Source organism: Rhinolophus sinicus, chromosome 3 (assembly GCF_057876585.1).
Source record: "Rhinolophus sinicus isolate RSI-liver-muscle chromosome 3, RSI-T2T, whole genome shotgun sequence".
NCBI classification, from domain to species: Eukaryota; Metazoa; Chordata; class Mammalia; order Chiroptera; family Rhinolophidae; genus Rhinolophus; species Rhinolophus sinicus.
In genome coordinates, this window is record NC_142503.1 from 197,625,582 (window position 1) to 197,640,391 (window position 14,810).

At 43.2% G+C, this 14,810-nt stretch overlaps 1 protein-coding gene across 9 annotated transcripts in view; it reads left to right on the forward strand.

The window, feature by feature from the left end:
• The window catches only part of EML1 (EMAP like 1), a 160,945-nt gene that overhangs the window by 84,307 nt on the left and 61,828 nt on the right, over positions 1–14,810 (forward strand). For all 9 annotated transcript variants that reach the window (XM_019751589.3, XM_019751591.3, XM_019751593.3 and 6 more), the window contains exon 2: positions 9,886–10,068. In XM_019751589.3, coding sequence (XP_019607148.2) covers positions 9,886–10,068 — 183 coding nt within the window. The remainder of the gene's footprint in view (positions 1–9,885; positions 10,069–14,810) is intronic.

Consider the following 14,810-nt stretch of genomic DNA (forward strand, 5'->3'; position numbering starts at 1 on the left):
CCATGTAAACTTCGGAATCAGCTCACCACTGTTCACAAAATAGCTTCTGGGATTATGCTGGGACGTGCTGACTCTACAAATCAAGTTGGGGAGAACTGCCATCATAACAATATCGGCACTTCTAATCCATGAACATGGAATATCTCTCCATTTCTTTAGATTTTTTTTATTTCTTTCATCATAATGTTATAGTTTTCTGTACATAGATCCTGTACACATTTTGTTGATTTCTTTCATCATAATTTTATAGTTAGATTTTGTTCGATCTGTACCCAAGTATTTCATTTATTTGGTGCTATTGTAAATGGTGTTGTGTTTTTAATTTCAAATTCTAATATTTCATGGCTGGTATAAAGGAAGGCAGTCGACTTTTGTATGTACGCCTTGTATCCTGCAACCTTCTTATAATCTCCTATTCTGGGAGGTTTTTTTTTGGGTTTTGTTTTGTCAATTCTTTGGAGTTTTCTACATAGACAATTACATCATCTGCCGTTTTATTTCTTCTTTCCCAATTTGTGTACTTTTACTTCTTTCTCTTGTCTTCTTGCACTAGCTGGACTTTCAATATGATGTGAGCAGAGGAGACATCCTTGCTTTGTTCCCGACATTCAGGGGGAAAACATCCAGTGACTCACTGTTAAGTAAGGTGTTCATAGGCTTTTTTGTGGACATTCTTTATCAAGTTGAGGAAGTTTTATATTGCTGGTTTGCCAGGTTTTCTCTTTATTACTGGTCTCAAGCAGTTTAATTGTGCTCTGCCTTGGTGAAATTTTCTTCCTGTTTCTTGTGCTTGGGATTCATTGAGCTTCTTGATCTGTAGATTTATAATTTTCATTAAATTTGGAAATTGTTTACCCATTATTTTTCTAATGATTTTTTGTTCACCCCTCTCTCCTTCCTTTTAGGTACTTGAGTTACATAGATATTAGGGCCCTTGAGGTTGTCTCACAAACTCCTTCGTGCTCTATTCACATTCATTTTCATTCATTCATTCATTCATTCATTCATTCATTCATTCTCTCTCCTCTCTGCTTCTCTCTCTAGTCTGTTTTCTCTCTGTATTTCATTTTCTCTCTGTATGGCTGTTTCTTCATGTTCACTAATCTCTTCAGTTAATCTCATCCAGTGTTGTGTAGTTTTCTGTGAAGTTTGACTTTAAAACACACACACACACACACACACACACACACACACAAAAGCACCTTCATGCCTCCATCTAACATAGTCAACCTTTCCTCTGACTCTTTTAATGTATATAATGTGTCAGAGGAAAGGTTATAATAACTGTTTAATTTTCCTTTTCTACTAATTCTACCATCAGTGTCATTCCTGGGTTAGTTTTCCTTGGTTGAGTCTTTTCCTGATTATGGGTCATATTTTCCTTCTGCTTTGACGGCCCGATCATTTTTATTGGCTATGAGGCATTGTGAATTTTGCCTTGTTGGGAGCTGGATATTTTTACATTCCTATAAATACTTTTGAGCTTTGTTCCGGGATGTGGGTAAGTTACTTGGAAACAGTTTGATCCTTTCGAGTCTTGCTCTTAAGCTTTGTTAGGGGGACCAGAGGAGCCTTTGGTCTGGGGGAAAAAAATCTCTGTGTTGTGGACCCAGCGCCCTGTGGATTGTGTGGTCTCCACTCTGGCTGATGGCGACAGGAACTCTTCCGAGTGCTGTGAGCCCTGCTGATTGTTGTTCTCTGTTCTTTCCGATGGTTCCTTTCCCAGCCCTAGGGAATTTCCTCACATGTAAATGCTGGTCTGTTCTCAGCTGAAGACTTGGGGGATATTCTCTGCAGATTTCCCACGTGCGGCTCCCTTCTCTTCAGTTCTCTGCCCTGTGAACTCTAGTCATCTTGGCCTTACCAGACTTCCAGCTCCGTCTCCTCAACTTAGGGGGTGCCTCTCCCATATCACTTCCTGGAAACTCCAGGCTGTGTGCTGGAGTAGCTGCAGGGTCACCTCTTTTGCTTTCCATATCTCAGCAGTCAGTGTCCCTCCTTGTCTGATGGCCAACGTCTTGAACACTCCGTGCAATGTATTTTGTCTGTTCCTTTTAGCTGTTTCAGGTTGAAGAGCAAATCCAGTGCTGGTGACTCCAACTTGGCTGGAAGCAGAAATTGATGGCACTTTTTAAAAGGGAGCTACGCAATGTCGATCAGAGAGGCAGAGAAAAAGATTGACAGTAACAATAACCACAAAAAAGGCATTGGGTGGTGGGGAATTAGAACTCAGACCTTCCTTTAGATTCTAACCTTATCATGTTGTAGTTCCACTCTTTCGACAGGAACCTAAAACGTAAGGTCTATATTGAGAAGCTGGGAATTTTCAGGGTCAATGTCTTCCATGAGCCACATAGCTACTGTAGCATCCCAAAGATCGCTCGCTTCAGTATGTGTTAGGAAGTTTTAGCTTGGAGAACCGTTATCTGGTATTGGTCCCGCTGGTGGGTTTTGAACCATTTGAATTGTGCTTTTCTGACTTTTCATCCCAACTATTAAAGAACAGGCTTTTACTTGAGGGTATATCATATGAAACAAATCAGTCTACACACAAGCCAATCAGTATTATGGGTAATTGAACTGTATATAATACTTTAAAATAGAAAATTTTTATACAAATGGAAATTAATAGGAAAAATTATAAGTAGATTTTATTTTATTGTTTTTGCTGAAAGGTTTTGAAACCATGTAGCAAATAGAAGTTTATTAAGGCTACCTTCTTAGATAACGTTTTGTTAAGTCAGTTTAGGAACTGATGACATCCTGTCTAGCCGTTACATCTCTAACAAATGTAACGAGTGAATATTGTCAGTCTCCTTATGAAATAAGATTTGGACTCCGGCTTTAGATCTCTTTCAAGTTCTAGCCTAGTGCTCATTATTTTGTCTGCTCTCCCCTCCTCCACCTCCATAATTTTAATCTTTCCTTTTATGGTTGGGCTTGGCGACTCACGTGACTTGCCAGGAGCATCACTGAAAGCTGTAGTCTCTCCCTCTGTCTGTCTCACCCTAGCTGCCCAGACCCTGGCTACACCATTCCTGCCTCCTTGCTCCTCGTTCTAGCAAACTTCATCGCAAAGGCCACGTTTTAAATCATATGTTTCCCCATCACTGGGACTTTCTTTTCTGCTCAACTGTAGGATCCTTTGTTTGCTTTAAAACTGGGGGTGGGGGGGCGGGGGCGGGGGCGGAAGGGATTAATAAATCTTAAGTGCCTAGGTCTCTTAATTTCTGACAGAAACGAGCAACAAAATTACTTCTGCAAAGGTAGGGTTTGTGTGTGTGTGTGTGTGTGTGTGTGTGTGTGTGTGTACATGTGTGCATGCATGTGTGTGGTGGGAGAGAGCGTGTGTGTGCATGAGCATGCTTGTGTGTACTCTCAGTGCTCCATGGGAAGTCTTCGTTGGCTCGATAGCTGCGGTCAGACAGAATGAAATTAGAGTATATTTCAAGGTAAAGTAATTAACACATTTCCTAAATACTACTCACCTGGATAATTTCAAGGCTGTTCTATTGATAAATGACTGTTCTTATTCTTCCTCTTTTGCTTTATTCATTATTCATTACTTGAAACCCATTATTCATTACTTGGCTCACCTGAAATCCTGCTCTTCCTCCTTCACCTGTGCTTTGATCTAGGTTTGTCTAGTTCTACTGTGACACCTCTTGGTGGCTTTTCGCCAAGCTTGTGATTGGGGTGGGGTGGGGACTGTTTCGCTGCTGTCATCTGGTTAGTGGTGGCCAGTGTGTCCTCTGCTGGTCTGAGTGTCCTACGATTAGGAAGGTCACAGTGTGCGTCGCATTGCCTGGCTGAGGTCTGGCTCAGAAGGACACTCAGTAACATTTTATTGACGTGAACAGAAAGTTTGTTAGCTTTAAACTACATCATGTCACTTAAATTTAATGTAGTCACATGTAGCTTCTTAGGGTGATTTTATGTGCTTTTTTCTGAGCCCTAGCACCACTATTTCACAACCTAAGACTCATAAAGATTTTTATACCATTTTTTCCCCAGACTCAAGAGGCTCTGCTGGAGTTCCTTTAATCAATAGTCAATGGCAGCGTTTTTATATCAGTCAAAGGCTGTTGTAGAATCCTTTCGCTGTCAAGTATACGAGCGTTAGCTTGTGAGCATCATGTGAGACAGATTTGCTGATGGAGAGGGTCGGTTCTTGTCATTTTTTGTGAAGGGGTGAATTTCAGAGCTGGAGCTTAAGTGGCAGGTCCAGCCCAGGGATGAGCCGGACGCGGAGCTCCTGACGACCCAGGTGATCAAAGGACAAACAGGAGTCTTAGAAGAGAAGCAAAGCTGGAGCCCTTCACCAGGAGTGGGGCACAGGGCTGCACATGTGACGGGGCTGCGATCCAGACCTTAACGTGACAGAGGATACAGTGCTTCTCCACAGTACCTGAGTCTTTATTCCTGTTGCTATTGGATGGTAATAGAATAGTTCAGAGTATGATAAATGTAACATAACTTTTCTGCAAACAATGCGTAATATGAAAAGCCAGCTTTTATCTGCGATGTCTACCTGCAAATTATTGAGTGAAAGATTGTTATTCCTTACTGCTTACACGATTGGTTCTAAAATACTAAAACCTTGTAATAAGACTTTTTTTCTATGTAGCATGTGTCTGATATTTTGGAAAAGGTAAAATGATGCAAAAGTTACACGTATGTTTTACATCCATAGTGCCACGCAAGTCCCACTAGAATTAATACTTGGCATTGGACAATGTGAAAATGTAGAAAGAGCAGAAGCTTTCCAGCTAGCTTCCAGGTGGTCACTTGCTGGCTGTGCGACTTTACATGAGGTGGACAAGAAACCCAGCTTCTGAAACCCAATGTCATCTATGAAATGGGGACAAGGAAATGGGAGGATATTTATGCACTGGAGATAATGCACTGTGAGGCATAGCATCTGACACATCGTGGGTGGGAATAAAGGGCAGCTATTATTGTTTTAAATAATTAAAGGGAAGAAACATCTCAAGATTCTAAGTGAACCTTTTAAAATTAGTAGACCCCCCCGACACCCCCCGGACTTCCGGGAACACTGCTCAGACAGCGACAATATCTTCATATCACAGAAGGGTTCCAGAGTCAAGAGCTTGTTTTGATCTCTAGATAATGAGACAATCATATGAATGGAGGGAAAAGTGCATTTTCCTCGCCTTTTAAATAAAATGAAACAGACAAGTTACCGGAAGATATTTTTGCGCCACCTTTTACTGTAAAACAGTAAATAAACTTAGAAATCGTAGCAACAAGTAGCTACACAAAGATCCAGGATAAGGGCAGAGCTTCAAGGTCATTTTTCTGCCTTGGAACTGGGGGGATGTAGGTCCTGCCTGGACTCGTGACATCACTTTAAATTCAGAAAGAAGCTAGCATTTGGCTAGGTTCTCACGAGAGGCAAGTCAGAGATGGCACCGTGGATGGAATGCTTGGTCCGTCCTCTGGCCACTAATCACGTGCTGCCACATGAACCTCAGGTTAAAGGATTGTGTGGAACTATCCTTTAACCTGAGGTTCATGTGACACTTGGTCAACTTGAACAGAGGTGCTCCAGAGGCAGAAATGGACCTTTTCCTCTAGTCCTCTGATGGGACAAGCACTGCACAGGACTCTCAGAATTTGCTCAGTAACTGCTGTTCATGTTGATTTCACTGAGGTCAGTATTTGCTGTTTGTGTTACGGACAAGAACAGTAACAATGAACTGGAACAGTCCTGTACTACTGCTGGTGTTGAGTATGTGTCTGCCATCCTTTTATCAGATGGTTCACAGACATCAACATTTATTCTCACAAGAACTTCAGAAGGCCGGTGGGATTATTCCCGGAGGGGTCGAGTCATTTGCCAAGGTCTCACGGCCAGTGAGTGACAGACCCAGGAACTGAACCCTGCCCGCTCTGAATCCCAAGTCAGGGCTCTTTCGGAAGCCCCAGGGCCTGGGCTGTCCAGTGCAGGTAACACTAATTATCAGCCTTTCCGAGAACTAGTTTTCTGAACCGTGTTTGGACCTTGACGAAATGCCACGAGGCTGAGAAGGTCTGCTGCTGGCAGAGGATACAGAGTATCTTCTAGAGAGGTAGCCAGCTCAGACAGCTAAACCTGCACTAAGGGCCTCAAACCACTCTGGGGTTGGTTCTACCTGGGATTAAATCCTGTCCGCCCTTTGCCCATCACCTCAGTGTACGCAGTATGATCACTGAGAGATAGTAACCTGCTACCGGGATAAAGGGGCACTACCTGTTGTGTGTAAATCGATCGCCATGCTTCCTAAGGAAATGAGCAGGTGCCCCACGCCCAGCCACTAGTTCTAGTTCAGACCGAAGTTTAAAAACACCAAGAGGTAAAAATAGAGAGAATACTGTCTTTTTCGAGCCTCCCCCAACGCCACAAAGCATGTGATACTTGACAAGAATGTGAAGCTTGGAAGAAAAGATAAAGAGACTGTGGTTAAAACGATGGCAGTGACCTCATGGGTCCTTCCAGGGGTACAGGAAGGAAAAGGACCTCAAAATAAATAACTTGTTCAGGTTTGTTTGTGCTGCTTCCTCATCGAACGAGGTCTCCTTTGGTGGGACTCAGGCGAACTCTCCCCTGGTGCTGAGGAGTCCCGAGGAATGTTCAGGGGTTGGAAATGGTGTGTGTTGGTTACACCAAGCTTCGGTTTTCCTTTTTCCTTGTGCCCCTCCGCTTTCTTCCCAGCTGGATGGAGGGCTGGGGGGGTGGGGGGGAGTCATTTGAACAGCACCGGCCTTTTCAGTGCACAGAAATGTTAGCGGAGCTCCCACTGCAGGAAGCCGCCTCTGTTCTGGGCAGTGAGCACCTGCAGGGGCAGAGACCCAGAAGCCCCTTACGGGCTCACGCAGCCGTGCTGGCAGCATTTGAAAAGCGCTCGGATCGTGCCCTGGGGAAAACGTCAGCAAATCCCACCAGTGGAGCCTCTCTTAAGCAGAGCAGACATTTCAGTTTTTAATCATTTGTGTTTGAAGGCAGGCACTGAGGCGGTTGGGTTGGGTTTTTTTTTTGGTTTTTTTTTTGGTAAAATATTAAAATTAGTCTTTTACCTATTCAAAGTGGAGTCTGATTCATGCAGTTTTATTACAGCCATCTATAGAGCAAACTGAGGCCACACTGCTGCTGTTTTGCATCATAAAGTTTTAGAAGTCAGCAGGTCTGCCTTGTCTTACTTGGTACGTTGTTATATAATATTGATTGGAAAATGCAAGGTTGTACGACGGTGACTGACTTCCTCCTTCACACCGAGCTGGCCGCCACAGCCAGTGTGCTCGTGTCCCCCAATGGGCGTGTGTCCCTCTCAGAGCTGCTGTCTAGTCACACAACCCCAAGAAAGCATAGAAATTCATGATTCTATGCACCAGATTTGTTATGACTTAGATAACATTATATTATTCATAAAACACGAATTTCCAATTTTTTAGTGCTTGTTTGCATAACAATGTTCAGATAGCACATTGAAGGAAACGTTAAACTTGAATGCTCTTTGGTAATTTTGATCAGTAATAGTGATGGTGATGACAATACCTTAATTATTGCTTACATTTACAAAGCACTTACTATATGCAAAAATATGTCCCAAGTGCTCTATGTATATTAGCTCGTTTAATATTACAACAGCCCTAAGAGATAGATGTGTGCCCGCCCTCGACCCTGGGCAACCACGGAGCTAGCCTCCGTCACTCTAGCTCTGTCTTTTGGAAAATCTCATGTAAGTGGAATCATACAGTGTGTAACCTTTGCAGACTGGCTTCCTTCACTCAGCATAATGCTTTTGAGGTCCATCCAAATTGGTGCACGTATCCATCGTCCATCCCTTTTCCTCACTGGGTAGTATTCCACTGTATGGACGTGCCACAGTTGATCCATTCACCCGGGGAAGCACATGTGAGTTGTTTCCAGTCTTTACCAAGTATGAATGGAGCCACCATAAACATTGGTTCACAGATTTTTGTATGAATATGAGTGTTCCTTTCCCTAGGGATAGTATTCAGGGATTGCTAGGTCTCACGGTAAGTGTATGTTTAACTTTATATGAAACTGAAGAACAGTTTTCCAGAGTGGCCATACAATTTCACGTGCCCACCCGCAATGGAGGAGGGCTTCATTTGCCCCATATTTTCACTGCATTTGGTTTTGTTGGTATTTTGTATTTTAACCATTGTAATAGGTGTGTAATGCTATCTCCTTGTGGTTTTAATTTGCATCTGCCTAATGGCTAATGACATTGAACATCTTTTCATGTGCGTATTTGTTTCTTAATGCAGCATTTATTCAGGCTTTTCTGTTAGTTCCAACGTATTGTTCGTTTTGGAGTTGGATTCAATTTATTTTATTTTCTCTTCAGAATGTGTTCCATTTCTTGACTCTTAGGATGTCCTGAGTAATTTTGGATTGTATCCTGCATATTAGGGATGTTAAGTTGTGGAGATTCTGTTTTCTATTATTTTTCTCTGGTGAGTGTTACTTCCTTTGTTTAGTGGGTGCTTTTCTTTGTTGGACTTGAACTTCTTGGAGTTGAAGTGCAAACCTGAGTTCTCATCCTTTGTAGTGAGCTAGATGGTTTGAGGGCGTGTGAACACGTGTATGAGTAAACAGAGTTTGGGGAGCCCCTCTCTGGCTTTTTCTTCCTGGGTTTCCCGTTCTCTTCAGTGTTCACAGCTTTTGGACTTCGCTTTTTGGTTTTTAGGACAAACAAACTGCAGGGTTTCCTGCAGGTACCCTCACCCCCACTTAGTGCATCACTTAGCTCTGGGCTAAAAGCCACAGAAAGAGGAATTTACTTGTACAGTTGTCCATTGGCCCTCCGCCAAGTGAGTGGAGACTCCCCGTCAGAGCTGCTCACGCCTACTCGCTACAACCCTCAGTAGTTGTCTTTGTGTGATTTCCGGGCTTGAGACAGCAGGGGCTGCTGTCCACGAGGGGTCTGTCATCACAGAAGCGACGCTATGATGCTTACATTTTAGTTAGGAAACATAGACAGTAAGCAAACAAATGAGAGGATCATTTGTAATTTGTTGTTATGCGATGAAAGAAATAAGGTTGATGTTGGAAAGTGACAACGTTGGGTAAGGTTGTAGGAAGTTCTCCAAAGGGCTCCCATTTCAGTTGAGGCCTAAAGAACAGAGGAATTTGGTCACCAAAAAGCTGGTTGAGAAACAGTTCAAGCTAAGGCAATAGCAGATCCCAAAGCCCTCAGGTAGGAGAGCGGTCAGCGCGGCCGGAGCATGGTGAGGGAAGGGAGAATGGCATCACGTGAGGTCGGAGGGGCAAGAAAGTCATGGAGGGCGTGATAGACCTTGGTAAGGAGTTGGGAATCAGTGATTCTATACAAGGAAACATGACAGCCGTGACTATAAGGGGATGCTTAGCAGACAGATCTGACCTCTCCTACTGCTTCGTCAGAGTAGCCAGTCCTTCAAAGTCTTGCTGATGGGTGGTCTGGCCTTGTGGTTATCTGACCTACTTGTCAGTTAGCATTGTTGGAATAAACAGTAGAAGACCCTGCAGTGGGTTTCTGCAGTACGTGGGGAACGGAAGTAGATTCGAGCATCCCCTCTATCTCTGGGATTCTCTAATATCATGGAAAAGAAAATAAGTTGGCCTGCATCCAGAAAGACATAATGGCAGTTAAAACCAGTTTAAAAAATGCGAAGCACTAACAGAGAGAAGGAAAAGGCTATGGTAGAGTGAAGTATTGTAGTCCTACGTAGTAAGAGATCCCACACGATTTCTTCGGAAGAACTGTTGTCTTCGGGGTTGAATTACTACGTTACAGCCACATGCTAGCATGTGCTTCCTGGGCCACTTCCTCAGGGGAGCACTTCAGACTCACTGGTTCCTTTCCTCTGGTTTAGATGACAGCGCTTCCGCTGCAAGTAGCATGGAGGTGACGGACCGCATCGCCTCCCTGGAGCAGCGGGTCCAGATGCAAGAAGACGACATCCAGCTGCTCAAGTCGGCCCTGGCCGACGTGGTTCGGCGCCTGAACATCACCGAGGAGCAGCAGGCCGTGCTCAACCGGAAAGGACCTACCAAAGGTGGGCGTTTTAGGTAACACAGGAGCAGCTGTCCAGCCAGGCTCGCTGGAGACCCTTGCTCGGGCCGACACACTGTGCTCGATTTGAGATTTGAGATTTATAGGTGATCAGCAAATGTTTGTTGGGTCAGGGGAGGAACTGTCCACAACGGACTGAGAACAATTGTTTATCCAGAATCTCCCAAATAGCGTTAGCTTGCAGAAAATGCCCACAATCTTTGCTGCGTGCCCTTTGGAGGCGGGTCGACCTAGAGACTGTTTTGAGAACTCTCATCTTTTTCTCTTACTCACCTTATACTATCATTCGTTTCAGCCCGGCAAACACTTAACTGACCTTGTGGGACATGCCAAGCTCTGAGCCGGGGACTGGGGGCACAGAGGGAACAGGCCCGTCCCTTCCCCTGAGGGGCTCAGAACCCCAAAGTTCATCACTAACCCCGCTCCGCCTTCTAGCTAGTGAGCTCCCCCTGGGCCAAGCCTCCCGTTTCTTTTGAACCTCCTTCTCGCTGCCCGTGAGAACGTAGCCTACCACCTGTACCTAATGGCTTTGTGGCAAATTGAAATCATCACTTCATTTCCCTGTGGGACCTGGGAACAAAGCATAAAAAAGTAAAATTTGTGGTTTAAGTAACTTTGTAGTGACCCTCTTCTTAAAATGCTGGAAATAAAAGGCCTCTGTATAACAGCTTCTGTCTTGCTAATAGTACTTTGCTGTCTGCTTTCAACCTATCCGCATGGCTCATCTTTTGCCAGAATGACTTTTCCTCGTGGATCATGCTGGCAAGCAGAATTATGTACCTCCTGGCTGTAAAATTCCTTTGGTTAAAACATTTTGAGATTGCGGCATATAAACGTCCCTTTAAAATTAACTTTCTTTTTTCATTTGGATTCAACAAGTTATTTCACAGTTAACTGTATTTTCCTTGGAGTCAGGAGAGGGTACTGTTTGATGCTGCATATGCCAGTTTTTTTCTCATGTACTTGGCTATATTTTCCTGCATTTTCACATTCCTGTGGAAAGAAAGCTATTTCTTTGTCCTTTTATCACCAGCTCCGTGTGAGATGTACATGCTGGCAACGTCTACATTTTGATAACCTCTTATGTGATCTTTTTCTCCTTCTAAGTTACAAAGTGATTAGGGTATTTTAAATAGAAACCGGGTTATTTTAGGTATGCTTGACCTACTCAGCTTTCCAAAAATAATTGTGATGACTACTGTATCCTAAAGGGTACACTCGAAGTAGTTGCTTTCTATATAAAATTTCAGACTTCTAAAACTTCTTTATTATTAGAAAATTAGGGGGGGAAATAATACAAGTGGGCTGTCCAGGAGTTATCTTTTCTTGATTTGGAGTAAAGTTTGATTTTTATAAAACTTCTTCTAAGGGAGATCACTTTTGTCATAGTTACCGCTGATGTTTCTTTGTGACATTCTTTTCACAAGTGACAATAAAGCACAGTGCGCAGAAGGCCATGTCATGAAATGAGAAAAGATGCGAAGAAAGTCGGGGAGGGCGTGGTATGCCCTGAATGGTGTGGGCCGTACTTTTCCCTGCTCGTGTGCAGTGTTTCAGGGGACGCTGGAGCAGAGGGGGGAGGACGGAGTCCGTCACCAGCTCCAAGAGCTCGGCCTTGGCGCTGGCTGTGCCCTCTGCCTGGACAGCTGGCCCTCTGTAGCTGGGGCTTGCTTGGGGGATCTTTTAGACAAGATGGATTTTAGGCAAACCTCCTTTGATTTCCGTTGCTTTGGTTTGCCATCCTAATACAGACCTTAAGTAGACTGGACACATGGCATCCTAATGGTTAAATATTAAATGATTTTTCTTTTCCCCCAAGTTTAGTTGTCAAAAGTTTACGGCTCTGTCTTGAGCTTCGGGTGTTCATCTTTGTGCTGTTTGCCCAGGGACAGGGATGGCTGTGCTACAAAGAAACAGGTCGCCTTGGAAGCCGGTGAGCCTTCAACATGCTTGAAGCGCGTGCGTGATGAGCCCGCGTGTTGGTGCCTCTGCCGCCCCCGTTGTTAGACTTCCACTCCCGAGTCTCAGAATGCCGGTGAGGCCATAGCCGGTGGCTCCGGGTCCTCTCCAGGACGGGACTCCACTTATAGGATGGAAGAGAGTTATCATGACCTCTGAGCTTTGACTGACTCCATCAGTCTTTATATGACTGAACTAGCGGAACAGTGAGCACTGCAGGCTCATGAAAATAATTCGCTCACAGATCAAGTCCGAGCCTTCCTGAGACAGGGAAAGGTTGTGGCTAATCCCATAAAACGCTGGGCCTGTGGACACGGTTTGTACAGACGGAGCTGTGTGTCAGGCTCCTTGGTTTGGACAGTGTTCTCCTGTCCCTGGAATGGCCTGTTGTACTAATTACCCCACGCTTCCTAACCCAGTGATGCTGGGCCATAGGGTGAACTCAGCCTCTACCTAAGCTCCCCCAAATGTGCTCTTCTCCTGGTACTTTCATGTGTTTTCTTAAATATTAAGAACTGTTGCCCTGTCGTAGGTCCTAAGTGAAGAGAATGTCAGCCTGCAGAGTTTGCTTTGTTCATGCAGGATTTACGTTCAGGTGGGAAGGTTTGCCCAGCTGGGGTTACCATGTTGTGAAGGAAGGAGAAACAGGCTGCTTCTGGGGCATATATTCTAAGATTCTTGGTAATGTTCAAGTTTTTTCAGTGTTGTGGTTGGAGTGGGGCAGTGCCGGCTCCTAGTAGAACGAAGTGAATAGACTCTCTTAGATATTGCTGTTATGAGTGTAAACACAGAAAAACGCTTGATGAATAAAGAAGTTCATTATGGGGAAAAACTGGATAAGAAACATTAGAGGAAAAGCAAGTGTAGGGGCACGGCCAGAAAACTACGGCACCTCATACGCTTGAATGTTGTGCAGCCCTTAAAAATGTCTGTTATTGGTAACACAGGGACATGCTTATGTGCTACATTAAGAGTCAAAGCGGGATATAAAACTGTATATACTATAATTCCAACTAATTAGACAAAATCTATGCAAAGATTGGAAAGAGATATAGCAAGAGAGTTATTGCTTGTTTTTTTGTTTTTTGTTTTTGTTTTGGAGTGGTATAAGTATGTTTTTCTTTTTTATACTTTTAGTTGGCTTCGAAGTGTTCTTTGGTGTGTGTTCCTTAATAAGCAGAAGAAATTTATGTTTTAAAAATGAGTCCTTTCTTACCACTGAATCGGATCTTCACTGTACTGAGATCAGCAGCAGGGCTTACAGCAAACAGCAGCGCTGGAGTTGGCTCACGTGTGTTCTCAAGGAGACAGGAGTCATGGTTTGGAGTTAAATTAATAATAGAGCCATTGTACACATGCACGGCTGATTTCCATTTCAGCGCCAGGGGAGTGTCACAGGATTTTAAATGTAAAATGTGGGTTAAAATATAGTCATCGTCCCCTGCATCTGGGTTGTCTGTTTTGTTGGGCATTGAGCAGCAGGTGGTCCTTTTTCTCATTTTAATTCTGCTTGTGTGTTCACACTGTAATTCAGAGCTTGCCTTTTGTGAAACTTGAACATACCTTTGCACGCTTTTTGTATTGGTCATATTAACAGCCCCATCTATGAACAGACCAGAGAATTAATAAATACCACCTAAAGCTGATAAGCAAGTCAGTCCTGCCGTTTCAGCACGTCGAAGCCTGGTCACAGCGTTTAACTCATGCGACTGCTGTTGGAAGCAGATTATGAATTATCTTTAATAATGTCGCCTCAGCTGCATTCACACTTAACCTTGCTATTTAAAAAAATACTGTAGCTACCATTTATTAGTTGGCTAGGTGCTGGACTTTGCAGTAGATATTTTGGCTATATTAGCTCATTTCACCTTGCACAATTCTTTGAGGTAGGTGCAATTATGTCCATTTACAGATGAGAAAGCAGTCTCTAGGAGATTGAATAATTTGCCCCAGATTACAACTAGTTCAGGAACGTCTGGGACTGGGCCCCAACACCTGGCTGGACATGTGGATGGATTCTTTCCAGCATCCGTGTTGCTTTGCTCTGCACTCCTCTTAGCAATATTATTTAAATTAGCATTGTTCAAGACAAATCAGATATTTAAGAAATGAATAACTATATAACTAGAAATTAGAGTTCTTTTCTCAAGGTTTAATTTGCAAAGTATCCCCAATCCAATAGATTATATTCAACACCTAATGGTGTGAAATACTCTGTTACGGTTCCTTCACAAATTTTATTAGGTAGGTACAGCTAACTAATTAAAAAAATTGAACCTCTTTGCAGTGAATGAAATTAATGAATAATTAACTTAATTCTTTTTCCTACTTAACCAAATTTAGAGAGCAGTTTTTTTTCCTTCTGTCTACTGTGCTGTCTCCTTACGTTTTGCTTTACAAATAATTTAATTACAGAAAATAACTTTTGCTTTCTTTTAGACAGAGTACACTATAGTTTCTTCCATTTGTCTCATTAATTGCCCTCCCCAGATTAGATAGGCACTCTTTAGTGATTTATAAGAACGGTTTAGTAGATGTAGTCAATCTTCCAGAGACTAAGAAAGATTGTTTTTAAACTTTGTATTATGAAAAATGATCAAATGTATGTAAAAGTCGAAAGAAAAACACCTTTTATTTTTTTACCTGGCTTCATTATTTATCACCATGTAGTCAATTTTGTTTTATTTATTATTCCTCTCCACCCCCACCCCCACTGGCTTCCCCTCAGCCCATTAGGATTATTTTAAGGCAAATCTAAGGCATCAG